The sequence below is a fragment of the Taurulus bubalis genome (genome assembly GCF_910589615.1).
Source record: "Taurulus bubalis genome assembly, chromosome: 12".
In the NCBI taxonomy this organism is placed as follows: Eukaryota; Metazoa; Chordata; class Actinopteri; order Perciformes; family Cottidae; genus Taurulus; species Taurulus bubalis.
Genome location: NC_136600.1, coordinates 20,755,238 through 20,772,102, shown reverse-complemented (window position 1 = coordinate 20,772,102; position 16,865 = coordinate 20,755,238). Strand labels below are relative to the sequence as shown.

The window sequence follows — 16,865 nt, the reverse complement described above, 5'->3', positions numbered from 1 at the left end:
CAATTTTTTACGTTGGAATGAACCAAATTGTCAAATTCTAATGCAACAATATGAAATCCCAATCGGGGTTCGTTTACTGAGCAAACTGCCCAGAGCCAAAAACAAATGGAAGTATTGAGGGAGATGTGCTCCAATGGAGGCAAATTACAGATAAATCAGAAGCTGCTCATGCATTTTAAGTGCCACATTATACAGAATCCATTAGTAGCAATAGGAGTTCAGCACCACTTGAGATATTAAATCTCTTTGCCTGCAACTCAGTGGAAACAGGATGAGTCAATATCAGAGAAGCCCAGCTGCACTGCCAATAGATAGGGGATGAGACCTAAAAGAATGATACAGGAGTTATACACAAACAGGCACTGGCTGGAGATACTGATGTGTCGCTTGTTTTACAGCAAGACAATCAAATTCACCAGGGGCAAGAGAAGGAGCAAGGTAAATGATCTGGCAGTCTGGGGTTAATTGAATTGTTAATAGCATACGCCTCGTATCTGAACATTTTTCAAGGTCTCCCACATTTCCTGCCAATACTGAGCGCTGATTTATTGATGGCCACAAAAAATTCCACAACCTGACAGCCCCCAAAAATATTTTCAAGTCTGTCCCTGTGGCTTTTGCGTCTTTGCGTGTGTTCGAAATATGGTGGAAAAACACTTTTTCTCAAGGCTGAAACATTTTTTCTTCATCACTCAATTGTCACGAATGGAAACGAGCTGACTTCTCATTCATCAAACCCAACAACCCAGCACCTTTCCTCGGTTCTGCACGGTGTACAGTACACCCGCTTTTTTAGCCTCCACATGCTGTCGCCTTTTGGTGCACGGGATGTAGCAATTACTGGGAGCGGGCGGGATCACTGTACCAAGGCCAGCAACAGCTTCTCGTCTCCTGGAATCAGGGCTGATCAGCGTGAAGCCAAGCTCCCCTGCATTGAACACATGGGCCCGAGGGGGAACAGCGAAAATGAGATCACTGCTTCATAATTTCCTGAAATAATATTGTCTGTAATATCAAACATGTTTCCTTTGGAGCGTACAAACAGACCGAGGACGGCCTAGAGTTAAAATAATGTCTGCGCTTACTCACAAATATTCTTTAATCCGTGCTAAATAACACACATGTGCATATTGTACAAACAGCAAGATTACTAATGAGCTCATACAAGAGTGTAAGGACTCATAAGATGTGTGTCGTGTGTGTCAAGATGCCTTTTGCTCATCCTTATAGGAATGTGTGTCATGGGAGCAGCCCTTCTGTGTGTCACAAGATCATGTGTGAAAAACAAGCCCTCCAGACTAACGTCTTGTTAGAGATGAGGAGTCGGGTAGAGGGGGAGCTCTTTGGTCAGTTCCAGGGATGCAGAGACGCCCCGTGGTGGCAGTGAGAGGACAATAGAAGGTGAAGATACAAGGGAGGGGGAGAATGGAGGTGTAGAGGGCATCGTCTCTTGAGGCCTCTGTGCTTCGCTGCCAGTGTGTGTAAATCAGCAGGCAGCTCACGGCTGCAATGAGGTAGAAAATAAAAAAAACATAAAAATGTCCAAGTGAAATAAGAGGCAAGAAGAAATCTTTTATGATGAGCCTAAATTCTCCTTACTCTGCAGTAGATCCACTGGCTGGCTTAGCTTGTCTTCTCCAGACACCGTCTATCATCCCAGTGTCTGCATAACGCCACAAATTACTCAAATTACCCCACCTGCTATTCATGTAATACATATGTAATGAGTATCCTAAATTCACATGATTATCATTCACGGTATGTTAATAGGGCTCATGTCAAATTCATTAATATGCATGTGAAATTATGTGGACTGCCAAACCAGAATGTTTGAAGTTCTTCAAATGTAGTTAAATACATACAAAGTCCTGGACAGAAGTTTACCAATGGGATCAAACTTGTGGTTTTTGAGCATAGCACATCCAAAACAATCCAAACTCAAAGGTCTTCTTACTATTTTTTGGATCCAGCAAATAGGGCTGGTTTAGGTGCCATCACGTAGTGCGAGTGTGGATCTTTGATCTTTGGTTATTTTGGTAACATATAGGCAACATCATATTTATCACATTCCGCCCATTTTCTTGAAGTTTTCTCAACCGTAAGCCATTAATGAACATTAGCTTGTAAGTTTAACTACAGTGCTTATACAAAGTATTTAGATCTCCCGGAAGTTTCCATGTTTTATTGTTTTACAATTTTGAATCAGATTACATTTATTGGGACTTTTTTTTACTCTGATCTACGGAAAATGATTCTTTCATGTCAAAGCCAAAACGGGTATCTACAACAGGATCTAAACATTTAAAATGCAAAATACATGAATTCACCCCCTATAATAGAACAAACCTAAATCATCACTGGTGAAGCCAGTTGGTTTTAGAAGAAAAGAAAAGAAATAATGGTTTATTATTTCAGTGTCACTGATGATTGATTTTGAGATTTAAAAACATTGGTCAGATTTGTTCATCAGTTTGACGCAGCAGCAACTGTCAGCAGTATTACCCGACTATAAACACGTGCAGTACGTTTTTAAAGTAATATGAGAAAATGTCCTGTAGGTCGAGGTCAAATCATCTCTGAGAGAACTGCAGGTGCATCAGTTGAAACTGCAACATGATTTACGGTACCTGAAGGAAAACTGCACTGAGAAAAGGAACAATGCAAATCAACAGGGAAATTAAATATAGATACAGTGTATACTACTTTATACAGGTGGTTGACAAACTACTTGGCATACAACCAAAGCAGTGATGATTTGAACTAAGTTCCTTAACTAAATCTTCTTTTCGCCCACATTTTGTGTATTAATTAAAGAGTTTGACTATATTCTGAAATGTTTCTCTCCCTACACAATTGTCTGAATGCTTTAAGAAGTTGGAGGCTTTAAAACTCAGCATGTGAGTTCTCTGTGTAAGTGGAGCAAGTAACTCCTCCTTTGGTTGTTTCAAAAACAACTGAAATATTACAGAGCATTTGTGTTGTCAATAGTAACCCTGATAATGATAGTATTCTGTCCACTCCATCAGCATGGTCACCTCGCCCTGGGCCCTAAATTAGCTCGGGCTCAGGGACCGGAATGTGAGGGACGACCATGTAGTGATCAGTTTCCACTGGATTGGCAGGCAGTCCGCTGCAGAGAGGCATAAGCGGTAGTGTGGAAAGGGGCTGTAATTACAGTTAGAGCATCTCTGACTACAAACTATCCTCCCAGACCATCCAGGGTCATTACTCACCCCACTAACTAGTAGAGTAAATCAGTGGCAGAGCGCTGACCTGATATTAGAGCCACAGCCGGAGAGTAAACAGTGCCAGACTACGGAGGCTGGAGCCTTGTAAATAATCCGTGAGGAGAGCAGGAGCGAGGGCGTGGGATATGTTTATAGCAGGTGGACAAACACCTGTCACTTTGATAAGTCTGATTTATCCTGAATGACATGTCAGCACATAGCTCTACCCAGCCTGTGACAGCCTGGACAGCCAACCCCACGCTCTGGGACATGAGACGCATCCAGTAAGTGAGAGAGGCGACACCAGCTTCTTCAAATTAAAGTATTGGCTGTGACATGATGGTGTTTAACGTATCATCCTTTTGGGGGATGGTGATGTTTTCAAGGCCAGAAACTGGACTTGGAGCCTCTTGTGTCTCCCATCCAGCTGCAGAGACATTACTGTCTGCAACTTGCAGAGGTCAATTAACAAGAAGGAAGTGCAGACACTGCTAACATGTGAGAGAGGTGGGTGTGGTGGTTTTAATAAATGACCTGTCTAGACCCATATTTACTGGCCTGCCACTAACCCAGGTTTTCAGCTCGTAATATTACACATTATATATTGAAAAATCAGTAAAAGGCAGGAAAATCTAAGCCTCAAATTCCAGAAATATGAATTTTCAGAGCAGCCTGTCATGATGTTCGTTAGCTTTCACTTTAAATACACCATTTCTTCTTCTCACAATGTCAAAAGACAGCTGAGGAAACCTTAATTTGTCAGCTGCCATGAGTTATGCTAACAGAAACTGACCTCAATTAAGAGTGACTTGCATTTAAAAAGTGTCTTTATCAGATTTTAAGATTTAGAGAGAGGGGGGGGGAGGCTTTAATGGAATGCTGACAGAGGGCAAGTTGGAGAGGTAATACATTTCCTGCAAAATGCCAGTAGATACCACATAAATAAGGCAGTGTTATTCCTGACAGAAACTCTACATGAAGCTGTGGTGTGATCTACGGCTGAATGACCCGGTTAAAGAGCAGCAGAAACAGCTGACAGCTTGATCAAGATTACCTCTCTAAAGTGGTATAGATCAAGTCTTTAGCCTTCTCGCCAACCCCAGGGGTGACGGTATGAAATGGTGATGATAATACTCAACAAGGATGAGCAGCTATCAGTGTGAACAGGGGGGTAATAGTGTACCAATAATGTCCTGAGATGTTTACCCAGAAGATATTAACAGAGGTATGGGAATACTGCTTATTTGAAGTATAGATTATAGTGGGCTGTGTAAGAATAAGCATACATGAGGTCTAAATTGTCTGTAAAAATGACTATGAATGTATTCTGTCCTGAAGGGAAATTTTGTTTTATATTTCCATCATCTTTCTCAGCAAATCACATTTCATTTATTATTACTCAGCAGCTCAATCTATACATATTTGACCGGTAAAAGTGTATCTTTATGGTTGCTTGTATTAATTAGAGATATTCTGGCATCATTAGTGTAATTTAGTGCTCACTAGATTAATTACATGATGGCATTTATCTATGAAACATTATATCTTGATGTTAAATTGCAATAAAAGAACCTGTATATTTTGCAGATATGGCTGTCCAAATCTAACGGAGGGGGATGGGGGTGTAGTTGACATCCATTAAGGAAATCCTTTATTGGCACATAAAAAATGAGGCAATATTTAGCCTTACTTGCCTTTGGCAACCTAACCCATAGCCGAACATTAAAAGGAGGACTCTCCGGGGGAAATACCAAGCCACGTCAGCAGTAAAGAAATAGTTGCGTTTATGTATTAAAATCAGCAACTCAACTTCAGCACTGAAAACATATTTTAAGTGTTACATAATCTGTCTAAATGATGGAATAACACACAATCAGCCATTATCAGTCTTTTTTGTATGTGTGATTTCCACTCTGAATATCACGCTGTTTCGCTACATCCCATTTCTCCCTTAAAATGAAGCATTTCCTATATATTCAATGTAGTATATTCAATAACTAATTATGGTAATTCATTACATCTCCAATTAGTAGAGAGGCTTTATCGCTGCACTGTACCGTAAAGAGCAGGATTTATGTTGGCTTTGAATGTCACCCAGCGGACAGAGGACGAGCTCATCACTCAACAGCAACAAAACGGAGAGACGCGAGCACGGAAAAAATAGTGGGAAGGAGAGAAAGATACAGTGAATTATCGGTTAATGAACACATTTTCCTTCCCATTTTCTTGCAACCTTGATAAGGCCCTTTTTGTTTAAAGAAACCCGAAAAGGAGCGGATTACCCTGATAGATCAAATTGTTGTAAAACTTTAATATTTCAGTGACGAGGCTGTAAAAAGATATGTACAGTATGTATGTAACCTCAGAGGGGTTTGCCGAGCTAACGCACCTCGCCTGCTGTCAAACAGCCCCTCAGAGGGCGATAAGCATCCCTGCTATTTGTGTGGGTGGCTGTCTTATTAGTGTACAAGCAGCACAGCCAACCATCTGCTCGCTGTGGTCCTGCCCAGCAAGGTCTCTCAGGTGTCATAAAAAAAAAAACTGTCCCTTTGAAGCTTGGAACAAAAGTGCTGACCAGATGAATAAACACATTTTTAAACAGAAAAAACTTTTTTTTCTTCATTTATCCAGGAAGTTATGTACGTATGTTTGGTATGCACGCAGGATTTGATGTTGACAGCCGGATGCTGCAGAGAAATATTGTGATTCCGTTGGTGATAAATGCACTTATTCCTTATGTCTATATACGCATATGAATAGTTGATTTCCCCCCAGAAAATACTTTGACAAATCTCTGTTGCATTGTTTAAAAAAAAAAATTTCTGCTGTTATCGTTCTTCCCGTCTCTTGTCAATTATTAATGTTAATTCAGTCTGCAAACATAATTTCAAAACTTGTGTCCTGAGGTAACAAAAGAAACTAAACTTGTTTATGGCATTTCTCCTTGAGCATCTCTGTTCCAGAGGTAGTCATCTCTGACCTTTGAGAAGACTATATTGCCACCTTGTGGCTAAAGTCGCAGGTTAAATAAAAAAAAACGCTCTGAAACAACAGATGTTTTAATCTTTATTAATCTCACTGTTTGCAAATATCAAATTTGCCAAAAGCAGTGCATGAGATAGTGTGGAAAAACTGTATCTTGGATAGAAAATAAACAAGCGGTGCAACATGCAGATATTGTAGAAAAATACTCTTAAATATGTATTTCAGTCATATGAAAATCTTTCTTGTCTCCTACAGTTGATATGGGAGGGAATGATCCTGGAAATTACAAGGTACCAATAAAGTGGATGAACGACATATATACACTGCAGTCATGAGGTCTGAGCAACGTACAGGAGGTGTACCTATAGCGCGTAAAGCTCCATCAGGAAGTCTTTGGGGACGATTCCCACGGATCCATTCTTCTCTCCGACCCACCAGCCAAAGCCCTGGTACTCCTGAAACGGGACCGAGTAAAGATAAGAAGATAAGAGTGAGTTCACATCATTGTTAATCATGGCTGTCCTCAACTGAAGACACTCTTAGTTGACTAACATTCGTACAATCGATTAGTTGATTGAATCTTGAAAACTGAAGTTTCTCTAGAACGAACACAAAAAAAGCACCAGTTTAAAGCAAAAATGAAAGAAAAATAAATAAATCCCTTGGCATGAAAAAAAAAAAATCTTATTCAACTAAATGAATCTTAGCAGACCAATAACAAAACAATCAGTAAGTTGACTAATCAACTAGATGGGAGCCGCCATACTTTGAATTCCTGTAGTTGTCACTGAGCAGCAAACATCTTTTTGCTTTAATAAAGTAAATATCACCATGAACGATAACACCACAGAGCTTTGTTAGGTTAAATCTTAAAATTATAAAATGTTGTCTGATGGAAATAGTACATCGAGCAGCCTTGTCACTTTGGGGGCATTGAGACTGAAAGTATGTTTAACAGATAAAAGATGCATAGCAAGGATATGGCGCCCTGGAGGCACATAGGTGTCATTCCCCATCTCTCCCTGCTCTCGTTCCCCGTCAGCTCACCACTATTGGCCATCATTGGCTGCAAATACTTGCCTTAACAGCATAACCAGTTACCCGTTTACAAAATATGCTTAGTTTATTCTTCACTCCCACCTCCAAAGAATCAACAACTTCACATCTCCTGTCCGGTCCTGCCTCTCCACCGTCACTTTTGAGACTGCGCACACATCCAGTGTGCACAGAGCGCATCACACGTAAATCTGTCAAAGCACGACAAGTAATAGCTCCAAATGGCTGTCAGCATGCTGAAATGTGAGGGGGACCCTGCGAGATGAGATCTGACAGAAGAGAATACCTCTCTCTCTGGCCAAGAGCCTGACCTCACATCAAAGTCTTCCCATGAATCAACACTGGGGCTCATGTACTAACAAGGTTGACGGAAGAGGAACCTGCACAGTGTCTCAAATCTATGCCAAAACTCAGGGACGAGGAGGGACCACATCTGTGTCCAGTTATCCCCAGGAGAGACTAATGGATGTAAGTGATCTTATGGTAGTATTAGACACAAGAACATTACAATAAAAATAGTTATGGCTATAGCGCTGGCCGTTATCTGGAGATGGCCCATTCATCACACCAGATAAAAAGGCACTTGACTTATTGTCCATGTCAAATATTTATTCACAGGACATGAATACAGTAAAAACGTAATTTAGTAGATCTAAATTATTAACAGCAAATCAAACATCACAAGAAACAAATAATGAATGTGTCTCGTGATTAAAATTACATTTCACAAGCCCCTGAGGGATAATATAGCAGATTGACATGAGGTGTGTGTGTGTGTGTGTAAGAGACCGAGGGTGTTAGTGCACGTTATGACTTCCTGCAGTTAGCCTTTGAAAAGACGCAACACCTCATTGTGTAGTTCGGCCTGACAAATAAGTTGTGCTCGAGTGAGTGCGGCACGCAGCATGAGAACAAATATACGGAGCTGTGGAAGACTAATGATGCCACACACTGTGACAAAGCACACATTAATACAACACTGGACCATCCCATAATGGAACGACTGTGCCAAATTAAACACTCTACAGCCGGTGCATCAGTTTATAAGCACAAACTGGACAACAAGTGAGGTGAAAAGATGTGCAGGCACGATATCAACAGAAACATGTTTGGACAGCGTCTACTCTACTTCTTATCAACCCATCGAGCCGCTTCCTTTAAGTGAGACGTCACATCTCTTGATTTGTTTTATGTGCTGTGACTCGGGAGGCACGAGGGGGTGGAGCAGCATAGCCGGACAACACGCTCTCCCTCACTCCCAGTCAGGCCTTATAGTCAACACCCAGGTCCCGGCTGGGGGGTCCCGCAGCTGTAACACTACAGCTATTGCTGGCCTCTGGAATGGGGGAGGGACCCCGGCTAGAGGGGGAAAAGGAGAATGGGGGAGCGACTGGAAGGAGTCGACTGTCCCTTTAGCTGCAGCTGGCTGCTGCAGTCCAGACAGGTTTTATGGTCATTGCCCTCGCAGCAGGCCACAACCCCCAACACCAAGGTTTCAGCTAATGGCACTCCCAGTCTGAGTGAAAAGGCAACTTGATTCTTAGTCCTTTTCCACACACACGGAGAAGGAGTCATAAACGGGCATTTGGCCGATGAGTATTGATGGCGTCTGTCTGCTTTGTGCATTTTGTTTCCTGCAATTAGTGCTGAAACAATTAATCAATGCACTGGTCAACAAAAGAGTAACAATTTTGATCATCCATTATGTTTGCTCAAGTCATTTGTCAAACAAAAAAGCTAAACATCTGCATTTCTTGAAGGTGAACATTATATGCCTTAAATGTTGTACAGTTGGTGTGACATTTTTTTTTATAAGATGTCCGTTCACGCTCTGGCAAATGTTGGTGGGTATTTTCTACTTCTTTCTGACATTTTATAGACTAAGCATTTAATTGACAAATCAGAAGAAGAAAAAAGCTAATCAATAATGAAACTATCTTGTTCTTACAGCCTACACCCCATGCTACATTTTAATTATTGGTCAAAATGAAAACTCAGCTTTTTACATAAAAATACTTATTGGAGCTCAGTCACAATTTTTAAATCGTCATGGCGTTTATATATCACTAGATGGCAGACTTGAATTTGGCAAAGGACCTGGCCAACTGACAACAGCATGTCTAAGTTGACTTCATAGAAAACAAACCAGACAGGAAATATAGCAGTCTACATGGTGTTCCACTCTTTTTTTCAATCTGTAAAATATAAAATTCCTTGACTTATTTGCCGTGCAACATTCAAAAACAAGCTTGTAAAACGCATCACATCAAAATCAAATTCCAGTTTCATCTAAAACCAGTCGAGCACAAAAGGACTCCTGTTCAGTTATATAATAAAAGGTAAAGAACAGCCCCTCAGTTCTCAATACCTGGCGCCCACAGCCAGCCGACAAGCCTCGGAAATTGTGCGTCCACTACACGTCCTCACCTGCTCTGAAACAGAGTGGCGGACTGAGCCTGGGTTTCCTGAGAACACACATTCCTATTTGGCGAGGTGAGAGAGACGTCTGAGAGGTGTGTGGGCTGCAGGCTGCTCACCGCCTGGCATGGCGGCAGCGGCAGCGTGCTGAAACAGTGCAGATGGAAGTGATGGAATGGCGCCGTGTGCCAGCTAAGCTCGGCCTCCGCCAGCAGCACTAAAACGGTTTCCGTTGTGACACAACTAATCCCCGTCACTGTGCCAGAGAGAGAACCTAGCGCAGTCTGCCTCTCGCCATCAGCCGTCCACCTCCAGGCGGTGGGCCAGGTGCTGCCAGTAAAGGATATGAACAGTCGGTTCCTCTGAGGGCCTAGAAATAACTCACTTTAGGTGGTCTGAGGCCAGTAGAGCCACTCCGACTACAAACCCCATCTCAGAACTTTTGCATCAGTTGGGTTAGAGCTCATCCTGATTACACCACCTCATTATGGGACCAATCAATGTTTCACCCCTGACCATACCTTGCTCAGTATGTAGATGGCATCGCCGCGCTTGAAGGACAACTCATCTGGGTGGTCCCCTGCACAGTCCCATAAGCCCTGGTAGAAGTTGGGGTAGTCGGTGCTTTTATCAACTGCATGAAAAAGAGGAATAACAGATTAGATGCTTTGTTTTCTACTGAGGGTGACACCAATACGGGCACATGCAGTGATTGTTTGTGTGCGGCAAAACCAACAGGAGGCAGTGGAGAGCCTAAAATAGAAGTGGAGGCAGACGGTAGCTGTATGCCAAGTTCATATTACCTACTCTTTGAGTACACAAAATTAAGTACCTTTAAAACAGTAAGTTTGCAGACTACAACAACTTTGGACGTAGACAAAACATCTCTTAAAAGAAGAGAGGTCAAGGCTTCATAATGCGTCATTTCATTGGGCTAAAACACATGCACTCAGTCAAATCTGGTCTACACTTGCCAGAAGGCTCACTAGCTGGCGCACGATTATGGAACATGAGGATGATTTCATCGAGGAGTGTTCCACAGCAGCCTACTTTAAGGGTGATTTAAAAGATGTTCCATAAAAGACCATGAACAAATGCTTTATTTTTGAAACCGTTATACTGCCGCCATCCATTCAAGAGTACCCCTCCAGCAGCTCAGCTCTAGTTACAATGCGCGTGTGTCCCATAGCTCAAGACCGTGTCCCAGCTTTCATTAAATAGCCTCAAACATTCCAGGAGCACCTCTGAAAACAAATCAATTGTAAACTTGGTCCGTGTCTGGATTAATCTGATGTGACATTGTAAAAGGAGATTAGTTGATTGACCGAAAATTAATCTGCAAACGATTCAAGACATTTTTTTGTCTTTCTATTGGCAGGATTTACTGCTTTTTAAACAGAATCTCTTTGGAGTCGGGACAGTTGGTCTGACAAAACAATCCAGTCAAGCACGTCACCTTTTATTAATTGACTTTTGCATAATTTTTTGACATTTCGGAGATAAATGTATTTATTGATAATGACAAATCAATCATTATAGTTGCAGCTTTATTGTGAAGCCACATGTTGTTTGTTATTGTGAAATAATAAAGTATTTTTTGGTTTTAATAATTGAAATACTGCAAACAAGAATATAATAGTAGGACAGCACAGCGGTTCTTGGGAGTTAATGTTTCCAGCTCTCAGCCTATTTATTGATCTAAATTTGGGAACATTTCCTGTTTCTAGGCAACCCTCGGGATGTGTTAATGTTGTGGGAAAATTTAAATAGATAAAGAAGATAGAGATAGATGCCATGGCATTTTGGCAGTTGCAGAACTTTAATATGTCACTTATTGCAAAAGGAAGTTGGCCATCTTGGCCAACAGTTATTTCCAGCATTGTGTCAACTTGTTCACAGAAACTTCCTCTTTAAAAGTCACTTCTTCCTACCGGCAGCTTAGACGGTTGAATTATAAGTGTCAGAATGTTAATTTGTTGATCACAGTTCCACAGTTGAGTATATGTGGTGAAAGTTACTACACTCTAAACCACAAACTAAACATTTCACTCATCTGTGCAGAACAAACACACACATGCCTGTGCTTTGTACCTGAAGCAGGAGAAGCAGGTTTGCTGGCTGGCTCCAATTTTGGAGGAGGCATGTCATCCTCTGGAGAAACAAGACAATGTATTTAAGGATGAGTGTGTGCTATGGTTTAAGGGTTATATGGTTACCTGTCGCAGAGAAGGATGCAATAGCATAAAATAAACCCTTTGAATGACACTATTAAAACAACATGAAAGAGAGACCTGGGAGTTCTTCATAGATGTCTTCGTCGATCAGCTCAGACTCAGCTGTATCTCCTATGGGTCCAACATCGTCGTACACTTCTAGATCCTCATCTTCATCTTCTGGGATGATGCCCGTCATATCTACAAACGATAAAATTCCATTTGACAAAAACTCTTGACTTGTCCACACACACACACACACACACATGCACTGTACTTGATGGAAATAGTTAGAGAATATTTTGTATTTCATGAAGAAACTAATGTCACTATTTCTAAAACGATTGAAACAGTTCAAACCTCTCAAGACAAAGTCTATCTGTTTCACCCATTCCTCCGCCTCTCTCAGCGATGACGCACAGAACTATGATGAAAGAGAAGAGAAATGAAAACTGCAGTCAGTGCAATATGCAGTTCTACATATATTAATTAACATAAGCAAATAATACTGCATTTATGCATAATAAAATGTTCCGCATGGAAGAGCCCGAATGCTAGAAACACTCATTTAGACTTTTTAAATATGCATGTCCGGTTGAGCTACTGCAAAGGCAGCAGTGTCAAATGAATGAATGGGTTTAAAAAAAATAAAAAACACTTTAATGAAGTTCATGTATGCCTTGTCGGGTTTTATACAAGGCACAGCTCAAGTCCACATTTTGTTTTTCAATTAGGAAGCACACTTAGAACAGCAGTGACTCAAATGATCACCGAGAGACGAGCGCACCTGATAGACTCGCTTGTCCGGAGCCGTTATTTCAAAGCAACAGTCTTTCTTGGCGTCTTTCCGTAAGGCGCTGTTCATTTTGACAGTGTACCCATCGATGCTGAACTCCCCCTTCTGCTGCTTGTCTGGTTACAAGGAAATGAAACATAATTAACGGTTCAGATACAACAACTGTCACTTTCAAAAGCAGAATGCCAAATGTCCATGTACTTTAGCTTTCTCAAACAGTATACTGTGACTCATAAGATAGAAAATAATAAAAATGGAGGCACCTTTTTCATTGCCATAATAGTAGAAGGTATGATGACTGAGAGCGCACCATCTCTTCTGCCACTCGGTGCCAAAGAAACTGTGATCTGAGGAGGGAAAACCAACAATAATCTCAACATAGAAAAGATAGATCATTTTCTGGTTCATTTATGGGGCAATCAGAGCTGTGTATTGCAAAAATAATTGAAAATGCCAAAGGGATTCAGCTTGTTAGATCATGTGATTTCCTATTTTGCACAGTTAATAGCCTGCTTTTTGTTCACATCCATGAAGACGGCCTTGAAAGTGAAATCAAAACATCATTTTTTTTTTAATTTTATAGGATTAAAGTGTGCGACATCGTAGGTAATCCTTAAGGCACCCACCCTTTCTGCGCTTCTCAAGGTATCCCGCTTTAAAGACAGATGGCAGGTCCTGAGCCGCCACAGGTGGGGACTGATGAGCACCTGGCGAAGAGAAGTGTTTTCAATACATAAAAGTGAAAATGTAACTTGTTTTTAAAATGTTAAACAAAAAACAGATGGGTTTCTGACTAACGTCCTGTATTTAGTTGATCAGGTAAATGTGCGACTGATGCTTAAATAAGTAGTAAAAGCTAAGGAAGCTCCACTGAGCAATATGTTGCTTCTCACTGGAGGACATTCCCCTTGCAGCATGCAGCTTCAATGCAAATGTTCAACTGCTGTGTCAGAGTTGCTTTGTGTGAAAGAGCAGCCGTAAAACTGGCAGCTGCTTGCCGCCCATAAACTCCAGACCCCTAATAGCCACTTCACAAGGATTTCCCTGATACACTAGTTATCCAAGTAAACACCAAAATCTTGTATGTTTCCACGATGGAGCATCCAAGGTTAAAGCTACTGTATATCGAGGCATGTTTTTTTTTCTCAAACTACAACCACGGCAGTAATGTTCAGTCCCCAGATCGCGGCTGAGAGCAATAAAGCACGCTCTAGCTGTCAAAGCGCGGGGGTGAAAGAGGTGGTGGGAGTAGCAGTTGTGCCCCCCAAATTGCTTCCCAAGTATGTTGCCAAGTTACAGTTGGAATGCCTCCCTCATTGTGCCACTCAAAGTCACTTTCTCCCAGGAGCAGACCCAAAGATTTGTATATTTTCATGCGGCGATGCAATTTTAATAATTTAATCCGAAGCTTGTTAGCAAGTCAACTTTTGGACGTCTGCTAAGTGCTTGTGGTTTACCTTCAAACGCCTCTTCATCCTTGTCTGCGCGCTCCGACTGCAGCGACCCTCCATCGTTGTTGCTGTCCACTTCCTCCTCATCAGAGGAGTCGTCTCCACCTGGAGTACACAAAAAGTGCAGTCAAATGTAGTTAAGGTAGCTTATATTGTAACACAGTGGGTCCCAACTTGAGCGTTTTATTTGAAGAGTGATTTCCCCTTTTCAGGTGGTGTTTACCAGCAAATAATATAGAAATGTCTTTAAAAATTAGATTTTCAAAGGGTTTCTCTTGATATAATACATTTGCCTCTTCTTGTGACTCCTTAGATTCATGCTGTGTCCCGACTCCCAGGTTGGGAACCACTGGTATATTCAGAAAAGTGTAAGACAAACACTCACTTTTATCCTTGAAATCTTGTGGGAAACTGTTGGAGAAACAGTAAACAGTAAATGTCCGTTAACAACTTTCATGTTTTGCATTAAGGATCTTTAAAACAATATCTGGTGAATATGCAGACAGGCAACCTACCCCAACTTGACCTCTTTAATCCGCTTGATGAAGGCATCCCTCTTCTCTTTTGCCTTCTTGCTTAGATTTTCCCCTTTTAATCCATCACAGAGAAAACATTCTAGGTCTAGAAGCAAAAAAAAACACACACCAGGTAAAACATTCATACAATCTGTCACTGCTTACTGATTGTGAGGTTTCATTTTGCAGCCAAATGTCTGTTTGTTTCAATTGTTTGATACTCATCATCAGCATGAATGAAAAGGCACCACTTCTGTGCTGTGTTGACAAGATGCAACAGGATGAAAGTTGCCTACATCTGACTAAAAACGTAGAGATCCATACTGAGTCTGCGCTTCCTCTTTTTTTTTGACTAAACGGTCTCTGGCTTTGTGTCACGAGCCCCCACTGAACACGGAAAACAACCAAACGGCGTGGGAAAATACACATTTATGTTATGAAAGGTTTTACCTGAAATTAGCGTGGTGAATTCCTCTGGAGTCGCCCGCATTGTAATGTAATGAGAGTTAGTTGGCGGCAGCAGTGGACCGTCCGACGAGGGGAACTGCACACGACACGGAAGCAGTGATGAGTTCACGGACACGGAAGTTAATCTGCTAATATTTATAACTGACCACCAAGTTCCGCTGCAGGAATAAACACTGCACACTGTATAATTATATTGTGTCTGCTACTGATGACGGGGAGTTGATGCTTTAATGGAGCAACGAGTCTTTACAGACCAATAAAGTCAGAGGATAACGCATCATCATATTTTTGATTGACTCCAGATAATATTTATCTGGCACTTACATCTGTGACTGACTCGCTGGACACATTGGGAGTGTCTTTTTAACACTGATGCAAGCACTCTGGGTTTATGAATATGTCAACATTGTAAATCTTAAACAGGGATCATTATTAGGTTAAGGCAATTATATAAAACTGTTCTGCAGGTTCCTCTGACAGTTCCTTTTCGCCATTGAGCAACATAGATGTTTGAAGGAACCTGTGCCAATTCTGCTACACTACTATTCCTGCACATTTTCAATATTTGCACATTTGCATTTCTTGTGTGAGTCAGTTTGTAATCAGAATTGTACAATTAATGACAAACACATGTTCCCTTCTGATGCAATCAATGCACCAGTGCAAGTGAAATAAAATAACTCTCTCCTGTGTATTCAGTGAAAGCAGCCGGTTGTCATATTGTTTATAAAGGTGTCAGTCATTCATAGTCATCTTTTGACAGGAAGAATAACCCAATCCAGGTTTAAAACTGAGCCTTTGAAGTGTAGCCTGCTGTTGTGGAGAAAGGAGACAGACGTGTCAGTGCAGCTCTGGAGGGGCTGTGTGAAAAGCTTCTTTAGCTGCAGGTGGTGGACGTGTTTGTCAGTGCTGCCAGACACACAGACTCTTCCCCACAGACACTTTATTTACTCCAGTTTCAGTCCGGCTCTGGGAAGACTTAACACCCACACAATATGGATTTTTATTTGTCTATCTGCTGTCTGTCTTGTCAGAGAGGGAACGTTGTTTTTATGATTTAAATCCAAAGATATCGCTCATGAAGAAAAACAGTGATGTACTTTTCTATACACTTTTTTGATCACATCTTTGATTGAGTGTGAAAGTGTTATGGATGTTTCTTCAGAATCACCGATGAGAAAAGGACCACTGGCACTTTACAACTTTGTCTGATCGCGTTCCTCAGCGAAGATCATATTCTACATGAATATTATTGTTTCTGCACACACATCCCATAACTTCCTGTTTGGAGTTATCAGAGAAACCAGGACATTCTTTATGAGCCACAAATCCTCTGAGGTCATTTAAAACCTGACCCCCTCCTGACCTGGCAGTAGTTCCTCCCAGCTTGGAGAGGAAAGGAGAGCCAGCTTGACCTTTGGCCCGTGTGTGTGTGTGTGTGTGTGTGTGTGTGTGTGTGTGTGTGTGTGTGTGTGTGTGTGTGTGTGTGTGTGTGTGTGTGTGTGTGTGTGTGTGTGTGTGTGGGAGGAGGGATCTGCTGGCAGTGTTGTATCCTATTTCCCATGAAGCTTCATCTCCTCCTTGCAAAATACATGTTTATGATTCACTGGATGACCAAGTTGCTCAAAGTCACTTAACTATTTCACATAATCATATATAATAAAGAAATGAGATAATTAAATAAATGAATGTGATGATTAACAATGCAATGAGTTGAAATGGTGAAATCTGTGAAT

General features: G+C 41.4%; 1 protein-coding gene across 1 annotated transcript; it reads right to left on the bottom strand.

Moving 5' to 3' along the window:
* Nucleotides 1-6,358: 6,358 nt before the first annotated feature.
* On the bottom strand, nt 6,359-15,151 carry skap2 (src kinase associated phosphoprotein 2; the record flags this gene model as incomplete). The annotated part of the gene is made up of 12 exons (XM_079227007.1): nt 6,359-6,667; nt 10,208-10,320; nt 11,778-11,837; nt 11,978-12,100; nt 12,260-12,323; nt 12,687-12,811; nt 12,959-13,042; nt 13,322-13,402; nt 14,153-14,251; nt 14,532-14,557; nt 14,662-14,767; nt 15,112-15,151. 12 exons carry the CDS (start codon nt 15,149-15,151, stop codon nt 6,575-6,577), a joined length of 1,014 nt encoding a protein of 337 aa, XP_079083133.1. The 3' UTR covers nt 6,359-6,574.
* Nucleotides 15,152-16,865: the final 1,714 nt, after the last annotated feature.